This window comes from Chrysemys picta, chromosome 1 (genome assembly GCF_011386835.1).
Source record: "Chrysemys picta bellii isolate R12L10 chromosome 1, ASM1138683v2, whole genome shotgun sequence".
NCBI lineage: Eukaryota > Metazoa > Chordata > Testudines > Emydidae > Chrysemys > Chrysemys picta.
This window is the reverse complement of record NC_088791.1, coordinates 64,361,627-64,388,904: the sequence shown is the minus strand read 5'-3', so window position 1 is coordinate 64,388,904 and position 27,278 is coordinate 64,361,627. Positions and strand designations below refer to the sequence as shown.

Below are 27,278 nucleotides of genomic sequence, written 5' to 3'. Positions count from 1 at the left end.
GTAGGTGAGGGACCCCTCTCTGTATTTCGTGGATGCACCAATATTTTGTCCCCTCTGTCCACAGAGACCTTTAGTATGGCCTTTATTAACAGCATCCTGACCTTTTAACTATTTACACTGCAGCATTGCTAACTGCAAGTCCAACATGGAACAATGCTATTAAGTAATTTTTTAATTCCTTGTGTGCTCCCTTGTTTGTAAGACCCTGTTAGAAGCTTGCAAAAGTTTCTCCTGTTGATTTTTGAGTTTTTTGGAAATAGTGAATTTACCACTTCTTCCAAAGTTTTTTCTATTAGCAATTAAATGTAAATGGCTTTTTGTTTCTTAACAACAACATCTTCGATTTTCATACAATGGCTTATTGTCCCCAACCATCTTGGTTTGTGCACCAGCCTTTTCAACTGATGTCAGCCTGACTCTGGAAACAACTGATTTTGCAGTGTCAAAAAAATAAGCTTAATGTTGGTGAGGTTTGTAGCCTAAAAATCTTGACTCTACCTTTTGAGCAACAAGAGTAAAGGTTCCTGGATTCTGGGTTGAGCAGCTGACTCTTTAACTGACCTCGAGCAATTGACTTGACGTCTTTGTGCCTCACTGCACACCCGTGGCATGGCACGTAGCGGATGTATAACAACACACCGTAGTGAAAAGCAGGCTGTGTCCATGCTGTGGTTTGTAGCTACACGCATCAATGAAAGGCTCTGTCGGGGATGAGGCAGCGAGGACAGTTTCATCAGTGGGGAACTGCCAGAGCCTTTCCACTGCCTCTGCCCTGCCAAAGGCTTTCCCTGCTGCTGGAGTCTTTCATTGCAGCGGGGAAAGGCTCTGACAGCTCCCTGCTGCTGGAGCCTTTCTCCGCCACAAGGAACTGCTGTACCCTTTTCCTGCAATGGGGAAGTACTCCTGCAGCAGAGAGGCAGCAGGACATTACACTGCAAAAAATAGCAGTGAGCGGGGGGGGGGGGGGGGGGGAGGGATTTTGGGGGGTGGCAGCAGCTGGGAAGCACTGCCTGAGCAAGTAGGGTACATACCTACAGGGTTCAGGCATGTCCTTATCTGCTCGCCTAGGCAGTACCTCCCCATCTACACTGCTATTTATACCTGTGCTGGGTGGGTGTGAAGTGTATGTACTCTACACACTGCCAAAAGGAGTGTGCAATGTAGACATACCTTCAAACACAGAGAGCCTGATCCCTCAGTGGCTGTGTCAGGGAGTCCCCTGGCGATGCTCTGGGACTGCTCCCCACAAAGCCACTCAGGACTTTGGGGAGCCTTCTCTCCCTCGGAGCAGACTGTCTTCAGGGCAAGAAGCTCACACGGCTTCACCTCCCGGGTCTCTCCTGGGAGCATTCAGCATATGCCCCTCCGTGCACTTCCCACAGCGAGTCCGCCTAGGTGGGGTCCTGGGGAAGCCAAAGGGTTCTGCACCCCGCACTTCAGTCAGACGTGACTCTGAGCCAGCCAGTAAAACAGAGGTTTATTAGATGACAGGAACATGGTCTAAAACAGAGCTTGTAGGTCCAGTGAACGGGACCCCTCCACCGGGTCCATTCTGGGGCCCAGCGAGGCAGACCCCCCGTCTGCACCTCACTCCTAGTCCCCAGCTAGCTCCAAACTCCAACCCCCGTCCAGCCCCTCCTCCTCTGGGCTTTGTCTCTTTCCCGGGCCAGGAGGCTACCTGATCCCTTTGTCTCCAACACCTTCAGTTGGCACCTTTGCAGAGGAGGGGCCCAGACCATCAGGCCAGGAGACAGAGTGTCGGGCATTTATGTGCACTGGCCCTTTGCTCTGCAGCAACCATACACCCTTATCCCACCCCCTAGATACTTGAGAACTGCATAGGGGAAACTGAGGAAAACATTAAGAACAGTCCCACTTCGTCACAGGCTGTCAATTGGAATTGCTCTCCATTGAACTCAGTGGGTCTATGCCAATTTATACTAGCTAAAGATCTGATCCACAATGTTCTCAGTAAGAACATGGGTTGTAGTTAAATTACAACTGTTAAAAACTATTTTTTGTAGTTGAACTCTTCCAAGTGTATGATCAGAAATTCAAGAGCTTGCTTGGAAGCAGGGTAGAGCTATGAGTATAATCAGACAAAGCTTTTCTTTTAAATCTTTCAGCTGTACAAGGATCGGGTGTCATATTTAGAACGGTGGAAGTTACTTTACATAAAGAAGGGAACACTTTTGGGTTTGTAATACGAGGTAAGTTATCCGTAAACATGAATAGTCTGAATTTCTAGACGAGCACAAGCAAAATAGCAATAAGTTTTTATGATACTGTGCAATCATATTTCAAGATTTGTTGTCTACAGTTTGTAAATCCTGTGTGATTAATGCATGATTTCTTCTGTACTTAATGAACTGTGTTTATGAACTGGTATAAATTTTTATTTATGGAGCAATAGTAATGAATAATAATGAATGCCAAGAACAAACCTGACTTTGGGTCACACAAGGCCAAATCCTCGTCCCAGAGAAGTAGATGGGAAGTTTGCCATTTGCAATGGGATCAGGGCTCTTAAAGGAGATACCTTATACCCTATTTGTATAAGCTAGCTATTAAAATTTGATTTATAGTTTAGTAACATCCCCAGTCTCTATAGTAGAATGAGAGTCTTCACGCTGAATTAGAGAACAGAAAATCTTTATGCAGCTTTTAGACAATGATACTCCTGTAGTAAATTGTGGGAGTTTATTAGCTCATAGACTTCAAGGTCAGAAGGGACCATCATGATCATCTAGTCTGTCCTCCTGTACATTGCAGGCCCTGGAACCTGTAACAGAACCCTAACCTCAGGGAAAGCAGTGTCCTGGGTCTTTTTCAATGTGTAGGGTCTCCTCAATGTGTTGTGCTATTCTAAGAATAGATTTTTTCCCTCCCTGGTGCAGCAAAGTATTCAGGATACCTAGTGCTAATGTCCATACAGGCGTAAAGAGGGCGTACTGAGAACAAAAAAGGGGAATGAATTTGTGGGGGGTTTTAAGAAATGAATATCCCCATTTAACAAATCCTATTCTAAAGGAGCAGTAGAGTAGAAATCCCCTCTATTATAAACTAGCATAGCATTACTCTACATGTACAGCCATGTAGGTGTATTTTAGTGGTTTAATGGTTCTTGCTTTTCTAACCAGTCTGTAAGTGTGCATGCTGCAAGCCTTTGGAATTGCATTTTGGAAACGAGTTTTCATTTAAAAAAAAAAGGGAGTACAAGGGTGTTTTATTCCCTTTTCTAGGTGGAGCACATGATGACAGAAATAAATCTCGTCCTGTTGTAATAACATGTGTTAGACCTGGAGGACCTGCTGACAGGTACAATTCATTTTCCTCTGTAGCGAGAGAAAAAGAGAAAGGTTAGTTTGTCTGAGACTGAAGTTAAGACAGACATCTGTGGAGTACAATAGACACGTTCAAACCCAATCCTTTGAAATTAAAAAATTATGCATTTCATTGTAATAACAATAGGCAACCATAGGAGGTTGGTGCATGATGACATAGCATGAATTTTAATTAAGAGACTAAACTGCTTGTTTCAGAATTGCCTGTCACACACTTAATATATATATAGAGAGAGAGAGAGGAATTAAAAATCCTATGATGGGATTATCGCATGCTCTTCACAGCTTTCAAACAACCTTTTGATGCACAGTGCAACCTTAATGTACAGTTTAATTCCATACTGTATTTTGAAATGTATTTCTCTTGCACTACAGAAACAAATGATCTAGATGTGTATTATATTTTTTTTCTGGGAAAATATTAGAGCCAATCCTGACCTGAGTTATTGCTCAGTCCTTTCTCAGGCTTAACTCCCACTCAATCAGTCCTGAGTAAGGAGTTTAGGATGTGGCCCTATTAGAATATTTTCTCTCTCTCTCTCTCTCTCTCTCTCTCTATATATATATATACATATATATAAATCCCATGTCTGTAAAAAAAAGAAGAAAAAAGCTATTTTGATAAGTGATTATATATGTCAATTACATTTTCAGAAATGGCATTGGTGTCCTTAAACCATTAAAGGAACTAAACACACAGTTTCTTTAAAGGATGCTGAGTTCTCTGGCTTATGCTCAGAAATTTTGTCTCTGGCTAAAATTAATAAATAACAAATGTTCAAGAGATCCTTGTCTTTTTTTTTTCTGTTTCCCTTCCTCCCTGCCATTTTCTCTGAGACCTGGGTTAAGAATAATTCAGGATATGTTATGATATATACCTTAGAGAGAGGATGGCATTGGTAGCCAATTTTCTTTCAGATAGCAGATGGGGAAGAAGAGAGCTGTCCAAATGGGTTGAGGGATGTAAATCAGGAGGTGATCCCTTACAGTTAGCAATCTGCTTTTTCATCAGTGTGTGTGTGTGAGAGAGCGAGAGAGCGCGCATATATTGTAACAAAACCAATACCTAATAGCAGTCCACTGTGACTTGATTATTTAGTGATGGGTAGTTTTTCCCATCACTGATTTTCCGATTAAAGCAATTTCCTTTTCACAATGACCCCTGAACGTTTTTACTGTCAAAGTAAATGTTAAGAGTAAAGTCAAGTGGGATAGATGTCAGGAAGGGCGTGAGTGAATCGCTTTGCATAAGTGGCTATTATCTCCAAACCACATGCTATTAAATTAATAAGGACTGTTCCTTTAATTTCTCTTCAGAGAGGGCACAATCAAACCTGGTGACAGGTTGCTGAGTGTTGATGGAATTCGACTCCTTGGAACGTCACATGCTGAAGCCATGAGTATTCTGAAACAGTGTGGACAAGAAGCGACTCTGCTGATAGAATATGACGTCTCAGTAATGGGTATGTTGAAATGCTGAGCTTTAGTTCTGACAGCCATCAGTGACATTTTACTATCCATCCCTGATAAGCTACTTCAAAATTGATTCTGACTTGTTATACTTCAGATATTCCCATCAGCACCTTCTCATTAATATTTTTCGGTTCATGGAGAGGTGAGCAGTACTGTAATTTAGAGTCTTGATATTCCATGGTTTGTAGAGTGACACCATACTATGGATCCTAGCAAAGGAACTCTCTCAGTGACTACCTTATGTTTGTACAAAGTAGATAAAGGTGTGTAAGCATTTCTATCCAGATTGCACAAATGGGAGGTTTACTTGCTGTAGCAGGAGTCCTTCTTTTATTTTGCCAGTGTAGCTGCCAACACAATGGCAAAAGCCATGCAACCACCAATATCCTGAAACAGCAAAGAAGGTGTGTGAGAGAGCAGAAGGAGGTAGGAAGGAGATAAACTGTGAGATGCAAAACGAGCTTGAATTTTGATACAGGATGCAATGCGAATCCAGTGAAGATATTTGATGAGGGGCTGAACATGGCCAGAATGTGAGACAGGGTAGATGGTTTTTTACAGCAGAGTTTTGAATAGATGTTTCATCTGCTTTTGGAGAGAGATTCCATCACCCTCATTTGTATCACTTCGATTGAAGGCTCTTGATGATGGGGAACTTGCCTTTTTATATCAGCATATGTTTGTATAGCACTGTGCACACCTATGACACTGTAGCAATACTAATATATTGATTTTCTGCCTTTATATAGTACGGAGTAATTTGACTAAACTTGCCCCAGGCCTCCCCCTGCCATTACATCCCCGGCTGGTTAAGGCGTATTCTGAAACATGCTGTGCACATCACAAGGCACAGGATCAACAGCAGCAATAGGCAGGAAAGGCAATCAGTTGAATTGAAGCATCTCCACTCTCTTTTGGGAGCCTTTCATCATTCATTCCTCCTCAGCTGCCTAGTTCGATTCCTGCCTGGCAGGAAAGTGACCTCTTTGAATTTTGCCACATAGCATGGATTCAAATGCCCAGACTTTGGAAAAGATTGACATTTAGAAATAAAACTTCAGACAGGTGTTTATCTTAGAACAGCTCTCTTCTGGAAGTAATTTTTCTTCACATAGCATATACTCTCATTTATTCATTCCCTCCCCCCACTATTAGCAAAGCAGCGGTGGCCTTGGATAGTTTCTGCTGAAGACCCACCGTGGCCCCCAGCCAGAAAGGAGATGGTAGCTCAGCCATTTGGGTGGAGAACTTCTCTGGAGAAAACATGAATGCAGATGATGTTGAGGCCATAGAGGACTCTCAGAGACCGGGTGTTTCCAAGCATCTGCCATTTTACCTTTGGTGCTTGTCTGGATAAATCAGTGCTATCTGGCATCACATTTGAAACCAGATTCATTTTGTTCTCCACCTAAAAATAATCATTTAAAAATACTCGGGAATGCTACTTTATTATCTCTAGCAATTGCGTGGAGGGAGAGAGCAAAACAGGTCTCTCCCCAGACAAACAATTACAGCAAGCATTTATACCTTTTGTTACAAATAATAATGGGCAACAGCTGCATTTTGTTTATGCGTAGGTCATCCTGATATCTTATTTTTCTCACCAATTTAAACTATAGTCTACATTCCATACTTATCTAACTCAAGGTCGCAACAACTTCTCACACAGTTCTTTCCCACTCGCCTCACACAATCCTTGCTTCTACAAATCTCGCGTTATTAGGGTTACAGCTAGCCTGACTCTTGCTCACATAAGAATATGAAATCCCCTTCAAATCCCTGTCAGTTCTTTCTCTGCTTCCACACAATGCAGTATAGACATACTATCTGTGCCTCTCCTTTCCGCCCTCTCACACCCCGCCCTTTGTCTGTTTAGATTGTAAACAGCATAGGGCAGGGACTGCTTCTTCCTGTCTGTCTGCCCGTAGCCTAACACAATGGGGCCCTGATCTGAGTTGGGGCTCTAAGCACTAGTGTAATACCAATAATGGTAATAGCATTCCTTGCCTGTTGATCAGACCATGTCACTTTCTTCTTGAAGGCCCTCCAGTTGCATTGAACTTCATGGGACTATGCATTGCTTAAAGTTATTCACATGCTTAAGTGCCTTGCTGAGTTGTGCAAAGAAGCTTGTCAGCCTACCAACATGAAAGGGATACTATCTGCTTGTTGCTGCTTCTTGGGAAATGTGTCTTGTTTAAAAGACTGATTCATGGAGGACATTAGGATATAGTTTCTAGAGGACTTTGAAATACACCTCTACCGTGATATAACGCTGTCCTCGGGAGCCAAAAAATCTTACCGTGTTATAGGTGAAACCGTGTTATATCGTGTGGCGTTATATTGAGGTAGCGGTGTAATAAGAATAAGAAATAATAGGTTAATCTCTGAAAATGATAGGAAAATGTGTTCTACAGTGACAGCTTGAGGAAAACGCTCTTTACAGTGAATTCGGAGCATAGAAATGTTCTGAAGGAGTAGAGATGGCAATCTGCCAGGTGTCTTTCCTTTCCCAAAACCATCTCATTCTGTTTTGATGATGAAAGAAGATGGTTGCTCATATGCCCTAGAAGATTTAGGGGAGATTACAAATATTTCTGATTTTGTGAAAAATAAATAATTCTGCAAGTCCATGTGTGTCTGCACAGAAGTAGGGTGTGAAAATCTCACACTAAATTTAGTATCTTGCAGAGATATAAACTGCATGGACTTTATGGCTTTTTTATTTTTCATGGTAGTCCTTAAATTAAGCCATTGACAGGAGATTAACTGCACTTTCTTATCAATGAGTGATTTAAAAATCTCTTCAGGAAGAGAAAAACATATGAGTCAAGTCAATTGGCTTTGTGAGATAATACACAGGGGACATTTTTCCCCAGAGATATCTACAGTGAATCTTCTTGTCCTGCACTGGAATGTATCTATTTCTGGAGGACATGGTATAGGGTAGAAGAACAATCTCTACATGGAGAATTACTGCATTAGATTGAAGTAAGTCCTCAAATTGTTCAAGCTAGAAATATTGTACTGTAGTTTGCCAAGTGAGTTTCATAATGGCTTACTTTAGATAGTGGATGAGCACTAAATTACTCTTTCCCAAGAAAACAAATCTGGAGCTCAGGTTTTCTTCAAGGAGAAGCTGGATTTCAGAGATCTTTTGGGCACAAATGAGAAATCCTGTAAAAGTGTGACTGTCGCCACAAAACAAGATATTGACACAAGTTCAAAATTAAGAATCCCACTGTCCCCATCCAAGAGGAGGAATAAAAGTTTATTAATAGATTTCTTAATGAGCAGAATAGGGAAGGTACTCTTCAGGCTTTTCAAGAACATCTGATTCCCATAATTATAATTACTATATTTACTCTGAAAGTTGTTGAAAAAAATTCTGAAAAGTTTGAAGAAAATTCATCAATCTGCTTATATTTCAGGACATGAAAATAGTACCATGATTTAGAATTTTAACCTCTATCTAACATTTTTGTGCAACTCTAACTTAAATATAGCTTATTGTTGCCCCTTCAAGCTGGCTACCTTGTTACATCTCCTTGACAATTCCTGCATAGGGAATCTTTGTAGTAAAGAGGTTGTAATTAAGCAAAAATATTATCAATTGTTAGGATATAGTGTCTGAATGAGCATTAGGTGGCTGGCTACAGCTGTGAGAGAACATAAAGATCCTTCTATAATCTACCTCTGTAATAGAGGCTTCCTCTTAGCTAAAGTAGTAGGGACCTGTATTCTTGTTTTTAGAACTAAAGGAACAGGATTCTAATCCTAGCTTGCATATTTGACTTGTTTGTCTAGCAATTACAGTACTTATTTGTTTGTCGCAATCATTTCATTGAACAGGGGGAAGCAACAATTGTTTCCTGCAAAATGACAATGAAATTGGCCAAGCTGATTTTGAGTTCTAGGTCTTTAAAAATCACTCTGACGATAGAGCCACTGAGTAGCAGCTGCTTTGACAGAGCTGCACCCCAGGTTCTGAGATGAACATGATGGTTACTCCCTTGTACATGCGGGGGGGGGGGGGGAGTACTAATGTGCTTGTTTTCTGGAAAGTTTGAAGACAATTACTCATAATATTTTAAAGTTACCAATGCTTTACAATTACACTTTTTAAAATATTCTATCAAGTGTCTTACCTACTGGGTCACTTTAGCTAAAAAATTTGGTGCATAGAATACGTAAAGAGCAATCACAATTTTTAAAGGATACATTACAAAAATCTGCCTTATTATTTAGTAACTCTTTATAAAGACTTACTAAGGACCCACCTGGCAGAAAAGGCACTGTCTAGCAGCTGCATGGTCCAAGATGTTGTGTAATCTACACAATCTGATGAGCACTTTTAAAAACCTGTGCAGGGCAAGATGTGGAGAAAAAAAAGGAATCCTGGGGATTGCTCTTAAGCGTCACAGAGCATCATAAGGCAAAGGATCTGGAGTCCTGAGGAACTTTTAGAGCCCCCAAATTCTACAGATTAAGGGGAAGCCAAAGGAGCTGGGAACTCTGCAAAGCTTTGCAGCAATGGGAGGAGCCAGGACCCTTGCAAAGGTTATGAATTCAGCAAGATACTGTGAGCTAGGGGAAGCCAAGGACCGGTGCAGCTCCTATACTCTGCATTGGCCCCCCTATTTTGTTAACAACTTAAAATTAACAAAGTTTTAGTCTATTAAAATACTTTGGCATGACGGATGGCCAGGGATCTGGCATTTGAAAGAGACTGCTAATAGCCGCACTGTGAAAAGGTCTGGATCCCACGGTACTCTAAATGCGAATTATCTGATCCTTTAAAATACATTATCTCTCATATGTCCCTTCAGGGGCAGACTCGCTATGTGTGTCAAATTTATACTGAAAACTACTGTTATTGTCATAGTAGCCTTAGCTGAAATATTAATCTGCCTGGTATATCATTCCACACTGAAAAAGGTCCCCCTACATTCAAAAAACACTATTAAGTTTGCAAAGTCAAGCACATAAAAGTTAGGAAATGCCACTGCTAAGGTTGCCTGTTGTCCCTGTCTTTCTCAGCAGGTTTTTCGTCCAGTCTCAGAGTTCAACCCACGGCTCCTTGTCCCAGTCTGTTTGACCAACCAGCCCCAGACTCTCTCCTCAACTCCCAGTCTCCACCCCCAGGTTCCAGTGCAAGTCCCAGTCTCCTACCCACCCCAGCTACCAGTCCCGGTTTCCCTCTCCCACTCCCTGCTGGCTTCCAATCCCAGTCTTCCCTCCACCCCAAGGATCCTTGTTTAAATCTGCTCCCACCTCTATTCCCACTGGCAGGTCTGGCTCTTCTCTCCTCCACATGCAAATCAGGCAGCTTCCTCCTTATTGCCTTAGCCCGGCATGGGGCGGGGTGTCATTGAGGGTATATCTACACAGGGATAAAAGACCCGTGGCTGACTAAGGTCAGCTGACTTGGGCTTGTGGGACTCAGGATGTGGGGCTAAAAATTGCAGTGTGGACATTCGGGCTTGGGCTGGAGCCCAAGCTCTGGGACCAAAGGGTCCCAGAGCTCAGGCTACAGCCCGAGCCCAAACATCTACATAGCAATTTTTCAGCCCTAGAGCCTGAGCCCCACGAGATGCGGGCCAGCTGCAGGTTTTTTATCCCTGTGTAGGCAGACCCTGAAAGCACAGGAGACAGGTTCCCTGCCCTTAGTTCAAGTGCCAGGATCAGGATCTGGCATGGCCCACAGCAGCCCAGAGGTGCAGTTGCAGGGAAAGTCTTGCTCAGCATCGGGATGGAGCATCCCCAGTGCAGACAGACTCTTTGGAGAATTTAGGCGCTAGAAGCTAAGAAGTCTCTAGTGGGCATGTGCAAATTGCAATTTTTCAAGGACTTATAACTTGTCCACATTCAGGCAGTTTTCATGTGGATGGCCAAACAGACGTCCCTGACACAAAGGCAACTCCTTGCCAAATTTCAAGTCTCTGCTCAAAGACATGGGGATGCTAGAGATTTTCAATATAAAGGCTGAAAAAACTTTTGAAAATGGGCAGAACAATGTATTTTCCCCTAGACTCGTTCTCAGAAATGGCTGAATTGTTTTAGCTGAAGTTTTCATAAGTGACAATTAATAAATAACAGCCTGAGGCAGACATCTGGCATGGAAAATTTCAGCCCTAATGGTTAGTTTGGCAAAGTTATAAACAACAGAAAACAGGGTCTTATAGTGGAACGTGTCAGGCAACCTTAGTAATAGATGGCATTACAAACCCCATGTGTTGTACTGGATCTGCTAAATTCACTTGGCTTTCTTGTTTGTTGTCTACTTTTGTTTGTTGTTATAATTTGTTATCCATGTCTGTGAGTAGAAGATTATGGAAAAAAGGGGAGAAATCTTTATTTTTTACACTTAGGAAATTTTTTTTCTTTACAAAACTTCATGATTGTCCCTGAAGAGAAGTAAAAAGAGTTCAATGGTATCTTATAGCTTACAAATGACTCTAACAGGCCCAATTAACATTTCTCTCTAGGACTTTGGAAACCAAAGGCTCATTAAATACCACTTCATGAACATTGTTCTGTATGAGAGAAAAACTATAAAGATGAAATGAAATTTTATTATTACAGAATAAGTAAAAATAAAATTTCATTATCTGAAATAATAAGAGAGAAGAGGGATTCATTCTATTCAGAAGGTAAACAAAATTTATAATAAAAAAATGTTGTTCTGTGCGATACTTTCTGTTAATTTGGACACAGAGAAGTGAAGACATCTGCTTTCAAAGATTCATTAAGAAGTTAGAACCCGTACTATCTAGTGCTGATGTAAATATTGTCTGATTTTTTGAGAATTCAATATAAATTACGTAGCATTTTTTCATGCAGGGCATCTATCTGTGTGGAGGACTGATAGTATGTCCTCCCATGTCCTCTGAAGGGAGCTGGTCTGACTTTTTGGGTGCCAATTAAAGTTTCTGTATCCCTCAATGAGATGCAGGCAGTGTAAGCTGCCCCTATCTGTGAAACAGCTGCCCTCTGCCTCTCTCGTTACTAAAGAAATAACGGTTTTGGATAACTTCTCTCATTTTCATTTAATTTTCATTTCACTCCTGGGAAAAGCTTTTCTGAGCACAGTATCTCACCTGCTATGCTCCCTACAACCAGTTGGCCCTTGAGGTATCAGCACCTAGGCCTCTGAAGAGCTACATCAGTGCTAATGTGGCTTTGCCAAACTACCATTTTTATTATGCTGCTTTCTCTCAAGTATTCTGCAGCAGTGTAACTTAGTTTCATCTGCCAGCTACACACATTGAGGGAGGGTAACTAATGGTAATTAAAACTCAAACCCTGCTCTTTATATGAAGATTGAATTCAGGGTTCTGGGTCTGTCTTTGAAAAGTGCTTGTACAAAGCACTAGAAGAAAAGCTTAGCCTAGCCCAACCTGTGCCTCTCAGATCTCGCAAGTCTCTGAGGTATCCATTGTTTATATGTGTGTAACTCTTTAACTGTGTCCTGTGGTCATGCCATGAGTGGGGGGGGAAACCCCAATGTGTCTCTATAAACCAGTTTAATCTAACCTGGGACCACAATGACTGAAATGTTTTAATCCTAATAATAGGTTGTTGCATGGTATCACAACAAGGCAAAGTTAAAATTGTTTGGGTGCCCTAACTGTGCATTTCCAAACCCTAGGATGTTTGGATTTCTCTTCGGTTTAACCTTTACTCTGAATTTCCTGGGTTTATAATGCTTGATTTGGGGATAACAACAGCATCCAGGTAATATATTAAATGACTGATATGCACTCTCAATCTTAACTCAATTTTAACACAGTTTTTGTATGGGATCTATAAAATGGATGGGTATGTAGTTATCTCAAGTTTGTTAATTTCAATTCATTTTCTTTGTTGTGGTTCCACTGCTTGCCTACTTCTCAGCAGTCTTCCTATTTGGTGGATGTCCCATATGAGAGTGTGGACATATTTGTACTGTTTATTTTCTCATACGTAGAAATCCACCAACCTGGATGAAACCATGCAGAGCTAAAAATGAAGAGCATGCATTCTGTTTGGTTGGTGTTAACATTATATCTGCTAACTTTTAAGAATAGGCATGGAATTGCTGCCTGCTTCCAGCTGGTATATGCGAGCAATCCTCCAGCCTGAAGAATGTCTTCTACAAGGAATTTACCTTACTGGTTAGAGAAAAATGTCCTCTTTCCATATCTTTTATTAAGTATAATTGTGGGGAAAGGATTAATCAAATGTCATAGAATCATAGAATATCTGGATTGGAAGGGACCTCAGGAGGTCATCTAGTCCAACCCTCTGCTCAAAGCAGGACCAATCCCCAACTAAATCATCCCAGCCAGGGCTTTGTCAAGCCTGACCTTAAAAACCTCTAAGGAAGGAGATTCCACCACCTCCCTAGGTAACCCATTCCAGTGCGTCACCACCCTCCTAGTGAAAAAGTTTTTCCTAATATCCAGCCTAAACTGGCCCCACTGCAACTTGAGACCATTACTCCTTGTTCTGTCAACTGCTACTACTGAGAACAGTCTAGATCCATCCTCTTTGGAACCCCCTTTCAGGTAGTTGAAAGCAGCTATCAAATCCCCCCTCATTCTTCTCTTCTGCAGACTAAACAATCCCAGTTCCCTCAGCCTCTCCTCATAAGTCATGTGCTCCAGCCCCCTAACCATTTTTGTTGCCTCCCACTGGATTCTTTCCAATTTTTCTGCATCATTCTTGTAGTGTGGGTCCCAAAACTGGACACAGTACTCCAGATGAGGCCGCACCAATGTCAAATAGAGGGGAATGATCACGTCCCTCGATCTGCTGGCAATGCCCCTACTTATACAGCCCAAAATGCCATCAGCCTTCTTGGCAACAAGGGCACACTGTTGACTCATATCCAGCTTCTCGTCCACTGTAACCCCTAGGTCCTTTTCTGCAGAACTGCTGCCTAGCCATTCGGTCCCTAGTCTGTGGCAGTGCATGGGATTCTTCTGACCTAAGTGAAGGACTTGTTGAACCTCATCTGATTTCTTTTGGCCCAATCTTCTAATTTGTCTAGATTCCTCTGTATCCTATCCCTACGCTCCAGCGTATCTACCGCTCCTCCCAGTTTAGTGTCATCTGCAAAGTTGCTGAGGGTGCAGTCCACGCTATCCTCCAGATCATTGATGAAGATATTGAACAAAACCGGCCCCGGGACCAACGGTTGGGGCACTCCGCTTGATACCTGCTGCCAACTAAACATGGAGCCATTGATCACTACCAGCTGAGCCCGATGATCTAGCCAGCTTTCTATCCACCTTATAGTCCATTCATCCAGCCCATACTTCTTTAACTTGCCGGCAAGAATACTGTGGGAGACCGTATCGAAAGCTTTGCTAAAGTCAAGGAATAACACATCCACTGCTTTCCCCTCATCCACAGAGCCATTTATCTCGTCATAGAAGGCAATTAGGTTAGTCAGGCATGACTTACCCTTGGTGAATCCATGCTGACTATTCCTGATCACTTTCCTCTCCTCTAAGTGCTTCAGAATTGATTCCTTGAGGATCTGCTCCATGATTTTTCCAGGGACTGAGGTGAGGCTGACTGGCCTGTAGTTCCCTGGATCCTCCTTCTTCCCTTTTTTAAAGAGGGGCACTTCATTAGCCTTTTTCCAGTCATCCGGGATCTCCCCCGATCACCATGAGTTTTCAAAGATATTGGCCAATGGCTCTGCAATCACATCTGCCAGCTCCTTTAGCATCCTCGGATGCAGGGCCGGCGCAACCCATTAGGCGACCTAGGCGGTCGCCCAGGGCACTACGATTTGGGGGGTGGCGACCGCAGCGGTATTTCGGGGAGGGACCTTCCGCCGCCTAGGGGAGCAGAAAAGCTGGCAGCGCTCCTGCTCAGCCGCAGCACATCCGGCCTCATGGACTTGTGCTTGTCCAGCTTTTCTAAATAGTCCCAAACCACTTCTTTCTCCACAGAGGGCTGGTCACCTCCTCCCCATGCTGTGCTGCCCAGTGCAGTAGTCTGGGAGCTGACCTTGTTCGTGAAGACAGGCAAAAAAAGCATTGGGTTTTTCCACATCCTCTGTCACTAGGTTGCCTCCCTCATTCAGTAAGGGGCTCACACTTTCCTTGACTTTCTTCTTGTCACCTTGAATGAAAACTATCCTGATGTGCTGGGCAGGGGGGTGGGAAGAGCTGTAGGAAAGAGGACTGAAGTCCCAACCATATGCACACACCTAAACCTCAGTGGAGATTAAACAAATGTTCATTCTTTAGGATGGCTCATCTGTTACTTATTGAGTTGGATAAAACCAAACTAATTGGCATAATAATTCCTCTCAGTTTATGAGAGTCTGAAAAAGAATTGAGCAAGGCAGATGAAGTGCTTAAATTCAGGGCAAAAATGTCATGATGTCACAAAGGCAGGCTGATAATTAAGCATCTCAAAGATTAAAGAAATGTCTCAACATGGCATACAGTTCAGTGCAGGAGAAACTCTATAATCAGAAAAATCCAATTAAAAAATGTCAGCCACTGGAGCTGGCTTAGTGATGTTGCAGCAAACCAGGAGACCAAAGACTAGGATGAAATAGAATTTCTGCATATTAGAAAAACAACAAGGAGTCCTGTGGCACCTTAAAGACTAACAAATTAGAAAGGGCTGGGGTTGTTTTCCCTGAGGCTGTGGGAGAAACAGGCCTGTTCCTGAAGGAACAGCGGTGGTGTCAATAACAGTAGCAATCACTCCACTCAATGTCTGGTGGAAAGGTGAACATTGCTCATTTTACTAGAACCATCCCCAAATATTTGTGGGGATGGGGTATGGAAGCGGGGAGCTTGAATTGAACATGTCCTCTTGTCAGTTTTTATCAGCAGAGCATAAAGGCTATGCTGTGCATGGTGGATTTGGCCTAGGGGAGGGCAGCCTGCAAGCCCTTTAGGCCGTAACCTAGAACATCATTAATAAGTGTAACTGAGAGGCTGAACTTGGAGACAATGGGCTAAATTCTGATTTACATTATACCAGTTTACGGCACTGATTAGGCAAAGTATTTAAGCAGATGCTAAAGTGGTCTACTGAACAGGGATGAATTTAAGCAGGTGCTTACAGTTAAATATGTTTTTAATTACTTTGCCTAAATCTGGAATAACTCAATTGAAGCTGTTCTGGAATAAAATTGAGGTGAGATCAGAATCAGACCCAGTGAGGTTTCACAGGTTTTAGAATTTGGCCTATGGAAACTGTATATTCTCAGTAAGGAAAGCACTCAGGTTTGACTTTGAGATCCCAAGCTGAGTTTGCAGGCGTGACAGTTGGGAACGGGGACCCATCTTTTTACTTGTGAGCTGAACAAATTGGATCTGGAAATCATGGAGACACACTAATATAGAGCTGCACAATGCTTTCTTGTACAGTGCCACTTTAGAATTGCACTTCAAAGGTCTTGATTCAACAATGTCATAAACAGAATATTCAAACAATGATTAGTTGTGTTCGGTGTGCATTTTTAAAATTCAGATTAAACTTAACTAAAACAACCCCACATGTAAGTTAATATAAATCTTAGGAACCTATCATAAGTTTAGGATTTTCCACACCGTGACCCAGGGACCTCTTGGTGCCAACTGAAAGCAGCTATAGGAGGTGCATAGGATTTTACAGGGATCTCCTGGGTCAGATATCTGCATAATAGTTCACCAAAGAGTGGCATGTGAGGTCTCTACTGAGAGCTAGTACCCCACTGGTCATCATAGTCATTGCAAAATATATGTTCGGATAATATTTAAGGAGTTACGTTTTTAAGGTCTTGGAGTTAAGGCAGATCACCGAGAGGTGACACATGTTTCTTTTAGGCAGGAGGTAACAGATGTTTATCTCCCTGTCCGGTCCTGTGCACATTGTGTATTGTCTGCCTCACAATGTAGATCTATTTGTATACTGAGCCATAGGAAAAAGCAGAGATTGTGAAATCAACAAAAAAGGAAATTCACAGGATGAAACAAGCAGCAGGGGCTGACCTGTTTATCACTAAAGACAAAGGATTATTAGGGTATGTCTTGGGTATATTTCAATATTGTTTTCAAATCTTTGACATGTTTCAGATGAGACAAGCCTGGTTGATTGTCACGTCAGCTATCCATTATCTTGCCTGAAATTACCTTATGATTCATTGGGGCCTGATCTAAGCCCACTGAAGTCAATAGGAAAACTCCTGTTGACTTCAGTGACCTTTAGATGAGGCCCCAAAGGACAAAGAGTATGGTTTCGTCTACATTTGAAAGAGTTTGCCATTATAGTTATCCTGGTATAACTATATCAGCAATCCCCCTTCCCCCCAAGTGGGAACACAGTCCATATTGGCAAAAGAGTTCTTTTTTTTTGCTGGTATAGCTTAAACTAGTTCCCAAAAGAAATCAGCTATACCATCAACAGAACATATTTGCTGGTATAACTGCATCAACACTAGAGCTTTTGCTGGCTGTGTCAGGCAAGAATATGGGTGGGGGAGGGGAACGCACCCCTGACCTATATTGCTGAGGACCTAATTGTGGTGCACTTTAAAAAACAAACCAAAACACCTCACGCTATATGTTGTTTGAATAGTGTCCGCAAACACAACGGAACATTAAAAGACTCAGTTTGTTTCTTGTCAAGAAAAGAGAATTTTGTGCTTTACCATTCTATGCTTATAACTTAATCAGGATTTTTCTCTTGTGGGTCATTAGCACTAATTTGAGGACAGGATGTAGATGTATCAAATTGCCAGCTTTGAGACAACTTTTATAGTCCACCCCAGTTTTCATGTGGAGTAAGAACACCACACAAACCCTTACCTAAAGCGTACTTGAGAAACTGATACATTGGCATACTGTGAATTTCATTTGATGAAGTTTCAGGTTTTCATGTAACAGACCAGATTTCAAATATCTGCCTTTGATGTTATAAATCACAGAGAAGCATTCATGTTGCTGGTTTGTCTCACGCAGTGTATTCTGTCATTCTTTAGTTTGTCAGAGAATGGTAGCCAGGTGTCAGCTGCCTTGTTTACATTAAAAGCCAACTGCAAAGCAAAAATCCATGACTTCCGTGACGAACTCGCAGCCTTAATTATAATGTATAAATTCTCTTTATTATAGGTGAGGATTGTAGCACTGCCTATTATTAAGGTTGCCTGACACTTCCCCATGATAAGACCCTGTTTTCAGTTGCTTGTAACTTTTTCAAACTTTAAACATTTGGGCTGATATTTTCCATCTTGAATGTTTGCCTCAGACTGATTTTTTGAGAAGGTTTCAGGCAAAATGGTTCAACCAATTTCTAAGAATTAAGTTAGAGAAAAATATGTTCTCTACCCATATCAAAAAAGAAACAAACAGAAAACCAACCAGCAACCTTTTCTTTGAGAAGCTCTAGCACCTCATGCTTTGGAGCAAAAACTCTGGATTTAGAAGGGAATGGCCTATTTGTCAGAATGTGCCTTATGCTGTTTCAGTGAGTGGATTTTCACAGAGTTATAAGCTTTTGAAAACTCACAGTTCAAATATGCTCAGTAGAGGCTGTCTAGAGCTTTGCCGTTAAATTCCCTGAAGGTTCCATCTGTACTGAGCATGCTCATTTCTGGGGCTTAGCAGGACTCTTACTGGAATTGCTACTCTGAGTTGGGCCAGTTCCAGGTCCAGGCACCAGAACTGAGAGTAGAAAGACTGTCTCTCCTGTACTTCCAGTCAGGGCCGGCTCTGGCTTTTTGGCCGCCCCAAGCCAAAAAAACCTGGGTGGCCAGAACAGCAAAGCAAAAAAACAAACAAACCTGCAGCGAGGCCGGAGCGCGGGTGCAGGGGGACCGGCTGGGGGGGGCCAAGAATCGGGCCAGGATTGAGGAGTAGGTTAGGACAATGAGCCTGAGGATTATGGGGGGAAGACTCAGACTGGAGGCTGCTGCAGTGGGGAAGGGAAACTGGGACTAGAAGTTAGGGGGAGAGTGAGGCTGGCTGGGCAAGGAGACTGGGAGCTAGGGAGGGAAACAAGCAGGGGAGAACTTGGAGCTAATGTAGGAGAGAGACTGACAATGGACAAGGAGTCGGGGGTCGGAGACTGGGACTGGGTGGGCAATGAGACTGGGACTGAGATTAGAAATTTAAGTGTTGGTACTAGATGAGGAGTATAGGATTGGGCTATGAGGAGCCAGGGTAGGGGACAGAAAGGACTGGGACAGGGATACATTAGAGAGGATACAGCAGAAGGAATCAAGTTTGGTAGGAACAGGCAGAAGGAACTATGACCACTAGAGAACACTCCCCTCCCCACCCCCACACAAACTGTAATAAATCTACTACAGGAGTGGTCAATAGGTGGACCGTAGGCCAAATCCGGACTGCCAGATCTTTTGAACGGACTGCAAAATCTTTTTATTGACTTATTATCATTATTGTTATTGTGGTGTGAAAAATGTTTCTCGAAATTTGGACCTTGACAAAAAATAATTGACTACCCAGGCCTACTGTTTCTGACCCTCTAAATTCCTCTACTGTCAGCAAAGATCTGTGAAATTCACTGGCAAAGGGTGTGTCTCATTCCCTTCTAGTGCTGGTCCACACAGAGGATGAAAACTTACTACTGTTCTTTATTACTCCATTAGCTCATGTAGCAGAGGTCTGTGTGATGGATCTAAAGTTTCCAACCCTGCTGATGACCCTTTCAGTACCAGAAGGTGGAACTTCTGTTTTCTTCAGTTTGCTTTTTTCAAAACCTAGGCAATAACAGACAAACGATGTTAAATAGATTTTATTAAGGTTGGAAAGTCAAGCATGCAAAAGTTAGGAAATGCCAGAATTAAGGTTGCTGTTGCAAACCTTAATTCAGCCCCCTTGTGCATGTGCATTATAATAGTCTTTAATGACCTAATCACATACTTTTTTTTTCTAGGCCTCCTTCAGTGTACGGGCTAGTCCCGCTTTGGGGATGAATCAGAATTGTGTAGTGGAGGAGATTGTCGTGTGTAGGATCCCTGTTTTCTGAAAGACCCTTGCTTCATTTATTGCAGAAGTTTAAAGATTTGTAGTGAATGAGGCAGGGGAGTGTAGGAAGGGAAAGGATGGTCTCATGGTTAAGGCAGTTGAATGCTGCTCTGGAAAATTGGATTCTTTTCCTGCCTGTGCCACAGGGTGATGCTGGGCCAGTCATTTAAAGCAAACTTTTCATAGGTGGTCACTAATTGTGTGTTCCTCATTTTCTGGGTGCACAGCATGAGACCCTGAGGTCTGATTTACAGAAGTGCTGAGCACTCTCAGCTGCTACTGAAATAAATGGGAGCTGTGCTTTGAATATATAAGGTGCTATATAGTGGTAAGTACAGTAGAACCTCAGAATTACGAACACCAGAGTTACAAACTGACCAGTCAACCACACACCTCATTTGGAACCGGAAGTACTCAATCAGGCAGTCTGAGACAGACAAAAAAATAAACACAGAACAGTACTAAACTACTAAAAAAAAATAAAGGGAAAGCAGCATTTTTCTTCTGCATACTAAAGTTTCAAAGCTGTATTGTCAATGTTCAGTTGTAAACTTTTGAAAGAACAATCAGAATGTTTTGTTCAGAGTTGCAAACATTTCAGAGTTACGAACAACCGCCATTCCCGGGATGTTCATAACTCTGAGGTTCTACTGTACTCTGAAAAAATCAGGTCCCAGATATCTCAAATTGGCCACCCGTAATTAGTGGATACTTTTGACCTTAATCTCTCTGTACCTCAGTTCCTCTTCTGTAAAATGGGGATAATACCACCCTCTTCACTTCACAGGAACATTGTAGTAACACATTCATTAATGTTTGTGAAACATTCAAATGCTATCGTGATAAACGCCAATGAAATGCCCATGTCGAAATTAATAATTCTGTCTTCAGAGCAGGGTTGGATACTGTGCAGTAAATAAGGCCTGAGGCCACACACTGAATAATGAGGATAACACAAAATATTGAATAACTGCTCATTAAATGAGCACTGTCCATCTAGTGCACTAAACAAGGCAGGAGTCATGTGGAAAAATGGTATGTGTTCATACAATTAACGACTATCATGTTGCATGCGCACAAGGGAATCAAACTAGCCTTAATTCTGGCATTTCCTAACTTTCGAATGCTTGACTTTGCAACCTTAATGATAATCTTTTAACATCATTTTGTGTGTGTGTGTGTGTGTGTGTAATAATGGATAAAGACTGTCTTAATGTTAATTATTTTTAAATGATATGTCTGCTTTTTTCATGTTTGCATTTTTTGTGAAGCTCTAAGTGTGACCTTTTATACAATTTTTTAAATATAACCATAGCATATAACTATAAACTGTAGCTTGCAGTCAATACAATGTGCTCTTAGCAATGGTAGGTGTAGGATATGGAGGTGCCCAAACGTGGCAAATGGAGATGGTGGATGCTGGAGGTTGTCTGAGGAGGAGCCGGTGGCTCTCTCTCTGGGAGCTAATGTGAAGAGTAATGTGGGGGCTATCTGGCAGGTTAACTGGATGGGGAAGCAGAGAGGAGATGGAGTGCTCAGGTGCCTGGAGTTGCTGGTAGCAGTGGGATCCTTGTGGCTGTTGGGGAAGGGTGAGGGTTTGCTAGGGGAGGAATGCTGGGGATTTGTTTTTGCTGGGAATCTGTGATTTAGGAAGGATCTTGAGGCCAGTATTGGCCCCCTCACCTTGTGCTGCGCCCACCACTTTCTCCTGGCTGCTCCTTGCTGGCTATAATCTAAAAGGGGCTGTTAAAGCGGAGGCCTGTGGCTACAGGCCACAGTGGCCCCATCAGGCTGGAAAGCACAGCTGTAGGCAAATGCCTGCAGCCTGCTTATAGCTCAGCTTGAGGCATGAGATTCCAGCTGATATACAGGCAAATCTGAAAGCTGGTGTCACTTGGCAGGCCTGTTGGTACATTAGAATGATCAGATCCTCACTTGCTTTGCTTTGCTGTAGGTCTCAAGCAAGATTTGGAGACTTTGAATAGGGATGTTCTTGAGTCAGCATCCCCTTCCCACTCATTTGTGGCAGAAGAGATGCAGCTGAGGTAACAGTGTCATATGAAATCACTATCCATATTCTCTAGATCTTGTCAGGATCCACAAGCAAAGTGAGGACAGTGAAATCCTGATATTTCAAAAGTGAAAGCAAACAAAACACTCCCCGTGTGCCCCTTTAATTTAAAATAAAAAGAATCATAAAGGAGCAATAAAGGATAAAGCAAGAAACTCTAGGTTTGCTTGGAGGCTCACCTTTAGGGTAGAAGATGGGCAGGAATTGGAAATTTTTGAATTTTCAAATTTTCTTGCAAAAATTGTTTGCTGTTTTTCTACCAGCTTGTAGCATAGTTGGATTTTTTCAAACATTCAAAGTTTCAGTGAACTTTTTTTGCTAACCCATACCCACCATTCTGTATCAAAGTTCATATGTTATGAGTGCTTTCCAAGAGCAGTATTTGTGAATGTTAGATTGTAGAGCAATTTACCTAAATTCTGGACTATCATTCACCCCCACTCCCTTTAGATCCCATCTGTTCTTCTGTTGAATTGCTCCTCAGACAATACTAGAAGTATGATTTTGAGAACAATTAACCAGCTTGTTTCTTGGTTAATGCTACTAAAATCTCATTTCATCACTAGCTGGCATTTGATAGCCCTTCTTACTCTTTCCAGTATCCCTGGATACCTGCAACACTCTCATTCTAACCCATGGTACATGAATATAAAATCCAGTCATGGTTTCACATCATAAGCCAGTGCACCGACTATTGAAAGAATACCAGTGTTTTTTAATAACAGATATTTATGATGGTACAAGCTTATATCTTCAGAAATTTACACTTGCAACCTATTCTCTTTTTTTATTTTTGTTTTTATTTTATGTTTATTTGTAAAGTGCCAGCAGGCTTTGCCAACAGGTGTGAAGACATGTATTCAGTGTTTAACAGATAGGTATAAAGTCCCTGCCTCAAACAGCGTACAAACTGAGAGCACATTCCTGTTCTCTTAACTTCAATGAGACCAAAAGCAAGTCTGAAGTGAACAAGTCGAAGGCAGGGACTGTGTCTAGCTGCCCACTGGGGTTGCTATCAGAGTGTAAATAATAAGTTAACAATCCAATTAATCTTACCTTCAAAATAATGTTCACAGGCTGTATTTTATTTTTTGGCATATTCGCTCTATCATTTCGGTTAATATCAAGAATTTGGAAGTGCATACCTTGTGATCAGGAGCTTTCAGGAATGTCATTGTACTTGTAGAGTTGTGGGGTCTAATATTACAGAAGTGAACTCTGTCAACATCATAGGGAATGATAGTTTGGGTATTCAAAGAGCTCCTTCCTATTTGTCATATTCTGGCAGATAGGAGCTTTGTGTTCTGTAGGCTTTGTAAAGGGGCTCCAGGCTCTCTCTTTAATTACAGCTGTTGCTGTTAAACGGAAGCCTAGGAACATTGTGGCAACTGGACTTAATTTATGGGCATTGCAGCACTTTATATTCTCTATAGTGGTGTGCGCTGAAAGGCACACTTTCCAGGCCGGCAGACATAAAATCAAATACCAGCTGTGTTTTAGTTTGCTGGCACACATGCAAATTGTGCTGTCACTCTACCCTGCCTGTTTGCTCTATGTGTTGTAACAGGCAAGTACAGAACCTTGCAAGAACTTGGCTCTTTTTGAAGAGATCAGGATGCTTGTATATTTCAATTTCCTATTTACTCACCGGAATTTAACAGCCAGGTAGAGCGGTGATATATGCATGCACACACCCTCTAGAATGGAGAAAACACTGCCCGATGGTTTGTTATTGTAGGACCTGTCAGCAGAAGAGTTTAAATTTGATCTATACTGATGTAAGATCCTCTTATTTCTTGGGATGAGGACATTAGTCAGGGTTGCAGTATTGTTCTACCTTACAGTTCCTTGAATCAAATGTAGGCTAAATTCTAGGTGCCACACAGGCTGTCTTTATTAGATGTTTCACAGCAATCTAATTCTGTGTAGCAGTTCTGGGCTGGCTTCAGGAGCAGCTAGTCATTAGTAATTGGGAGGCTAAACTACAGTAATAATGCCCGAGTTGTCAAATGGACTATAAAGGGTTGTACCTATAATATGGGTGCTGTATTGCATGTTGCAGTACCATCTCATGCCACTGAGAGATTCATGGTAGGGGCATGAGTTACCCTTCCCAGCCCCTGTGTGCTCCAGTCATTGTAACGTGCCTGGCTGGAACTGAGCTGGTGCCACCTGCACTTACCATGCAACATATGATTTTCAGGCAGGCAGCAGACCGGGGCATATGCAGAGCAAATAATTCAGGCTTGTTTGGGGTTAATTGAGATTAGCCAGAAAGAGGCAGGTATGGGACCCTCACTCCCATCCCCCCCACGCATGCTTCTTAAAACTAGAGTCTCTCTGCTGTTGCTTGTCCAGTTAAGCAACATATTGTTTAGGTCTGTGACCAGCAGGGCACTGAGTGAGGTTCTAGCTGCCCAACTTTCTTGTCAATTTCATGGCTCCAGTGTAAACAATGCAATGTCTACACAGACACTGGGTATGTCTATACTTGCGGGTAGATAGACACTACTGCAGTCGATACTGCGAGTGTCGATTTAGCGGGTCTGGTGAAGACCCGCTAAATCGATGGGAGAGCACTCTCCCATCGATTTGTGTACTCCACCTCCCCGAGAAGCATAAGGGAAGTCAACGGGAGACACTCTCCGTTGACACAGTGCAGTGTAGCCCCTGCGGTAAGTGGATCTAACAACGTCGACTTCAGTTACGTTATTCATGTAACTGAAGTTGCATAAGTTAGATCGATTTACCACGGTAGTGTAGACCAGTGGTCTCCAAAGTGGGGTGAATGCACCCCAGGGGGTGCACAAGAGGATCCTTGGGGGTGCGCGGCAGGAGGAGCGCTTTTTTTTTTCTTTATTTGGGTGGGAGTCCGAGCGGCTTTTTTTTTTTTTTTTTTTGCTTTGGCAAAAATGGTAGAGCCGGCACGGCAGGGGGTGCATGCTCAAAATTTTTTTACTGATAGGGGTGCGCAATCAAAAAAGTTTGGAGACCACTGGTGTAGACCAGCCTACTGCGTCGACCTAACTACACGGACATAAGCCCTACTCCTCTCATGGAGGTCGAATTATTATGTCGGTGTAGTAGGGCACTTACATTGGCGGGAGTAAGGCTGTAGTGTGCACTCTGACATGTATTATGCTAAGTTTACTTGGTGGTCTGCACACCAATGTTTACAATAACTGAGGCATTTTACCAATATTTCCCCTTTCGCAATTCTCCAGCAAAATGTTATACCGATAGAATAAAAACCAGCAGGATCTTATTAAGAGGGATAAGGCAAAGATGCCACATTTATTGTAAATATAATGATAAAGCAAAAGATAAAAGTAAACAACGTTGTTTGACTACTTATTCCTATCACTACTTATTCCTTATATACACACACACACATATATATATATATAGATAGATAGATAGATAGATTCATTCACACAATCATTCATTTAAGTTCTGTATAGGTGTTATAGTTACCAGCCGAGAAGTTGCTCATGCCAAGTTACTGGCCAGGTATCTTGGTCATGAGGATGGAGCCGAGTCTGTGTCAGGTGCACCTGATGCTCCTGGAGGCTGTCATAGTTAGGTCGACATAACCTGTCTTATGTTGACCTAACTGTGTAGTGTAGACCAGGCCTCCGATGAGTGAACTAGAGTGCCTGGCATTAAATGAGTATATTGATATAATAGGCATCATGGAAACTTGGTGGAATGAGGATAATCAATGGGACACAGTAATACCAGAGTATAAAATATACAGGAATGACAGAGTAGGTTGTGCTGGTGGGGGCATGACATTGTATGTTAAAGAAAGCATAGAGTCAAATACTGTAAAAATCTGAAATGAATCAAACTGGACCAAACAATCTCTCTGAATAGAAATTCCATGCTTGAATAAGAAGAGTATAGCAGTAGGCGTATACTGCCAACCACCTGATCAGGATGGTGACAGTGACTGTGAAATACTAAGGGGGGTTAGAGAGGCTACAGAAGCAGAAGGGGCAATAATAATGGGGTATTTCAACTATCCTCATATTGGCTGAATAAATATCTCTGGGTGTGATGCAGATGTAAAATGTCTATACATGACTGCTTCATGGAGCAGCTAGTTTTGGAACCTACAAGGGGAGAGACGATTCTTGATTTAGTCCAAAGTGTAGCACAGGATCGGGTCAGACAGATAACCATAGATGAATTGCTTGGTAATAGTGACCATAGCGTAATTAAATGTAATGCCCTTGTAGCGGGGATAATTTTAAAAAATGCCTTGGTAACACTTAACTTTAAAAGGGGAACTACACAAAAATGAGGATGCTTGTTTATGGAAATTAAAAAGAGCAGTCACAAGAGTTAAATGCCAGTATGGGGACTATTTAAAAACACATAACAGAGGCTCAGACTAAATGTATGCCCCAAATAAAAAGGCAGTAGGAGGACCAAAAGAATGCCACCTTGCCTAAATGGAAGACTAATGGAGGCCATTAAAGATAAAATGGCATCCTTTAAAAATTGGAAGTCAAATCCTAATGAGGAAAATAAGAAGGTTCAAAAAACTCTGGCAGGTTAGGGATAAAAGTATAAAAAGGCAGGCCAAGAAAAAATTTGAGAAGCAACTTGCTAAAGACGCGAAAACTAACAATAAGAATTTTTTTACGTACATCAGAAACAGGAAGCCTGCCGAACAGGTAATGGGGCCACTAGATGACCATATGTCTAAAGGAGCACTCAAGGAAGACCAGGCCACTGTGGAGAAGCTTCATCAGTCTTCACTGCCGTGGATCTGGGGGAGATACCCACATCAGAGCTCTCCTTTGTGGGCAACATCTGAAGTACAGTCCCAAACTGATGTGTCAGTAGAAGAGGTTTTATAAAAATGGATAAATTAAACAGTAATGAGTCACCAGGACCAGATGGTATTTGCCCAAGAGCTCTGAAGGAGCTCAAATATGAAATTGCAGAACTACTAACTATAGTATGTAACATATTGCTGAAACAGGCCTCTACAGAAGGTGACTGGAAGATAGCTAATGTAACGCCAGTTTTTAAAAAGCACTCTAGAGGCGATCTTGGGAATTACAGTCCAGTAAGCCTAACTTCAGCCCTGGGCAAATTGGTAGAAACTATAGTAAAAAACAGAATTATCAAAAATATAGATAAACATGATCTGTTGAGAAAGAGTCAACATGACTTTTGTAAAGGGAAATCATGCCTCACCAATCTATTTGAGTTCTTTAGGGGTGTCAACAAGCATGTGGACAAGGGTGATCCAGTTGATACAGTGTAGTTGAGCTTTCAGAAAGCCTTTACAAGGTCCCTCACCAAAGGTTCTTAGGACACTAAGTGGTCATCAGATAACAGGGAAGATCCTTTCATGGATCTGTGACTGGTTAAAAGATAGAAAACAAA

The 27,278-nt window shown here is 42.1% G+C and overlaps 1 protein-coding gene across 15 annotated transcripts in view; it reads left to right on the top strand.

Moving 5' to 3' along the window:
• GRIP1 (glutamate receptor interacting protein 1) overlaps positions 1-27,278 on the top strand; it is a 564,775-nt gene that overhangs the window by 441,385 nt on the left and 96,112 nt on the right. For all 15 annotated transcript variants that reach the window (XM_065558501.1, XM_065558517.1, XM_065558487.1 and 12 more), the window contains 3 exons: positions 2,127-2,210; positions 3,243-3,318; positions 4,662-4,807. In XM_065558501.1, coding sequence (XP_065414573.1) covers positions 2,127-2,210; positions 3,243-3,318; positions 4,662-4,807 — 306 coding nt within the window. The remainder of the gene's footprint in view (positions 1-2,126; positions 2,211-3,242; positions 3,319-4,661; positions 4,808-27,278) is intronic.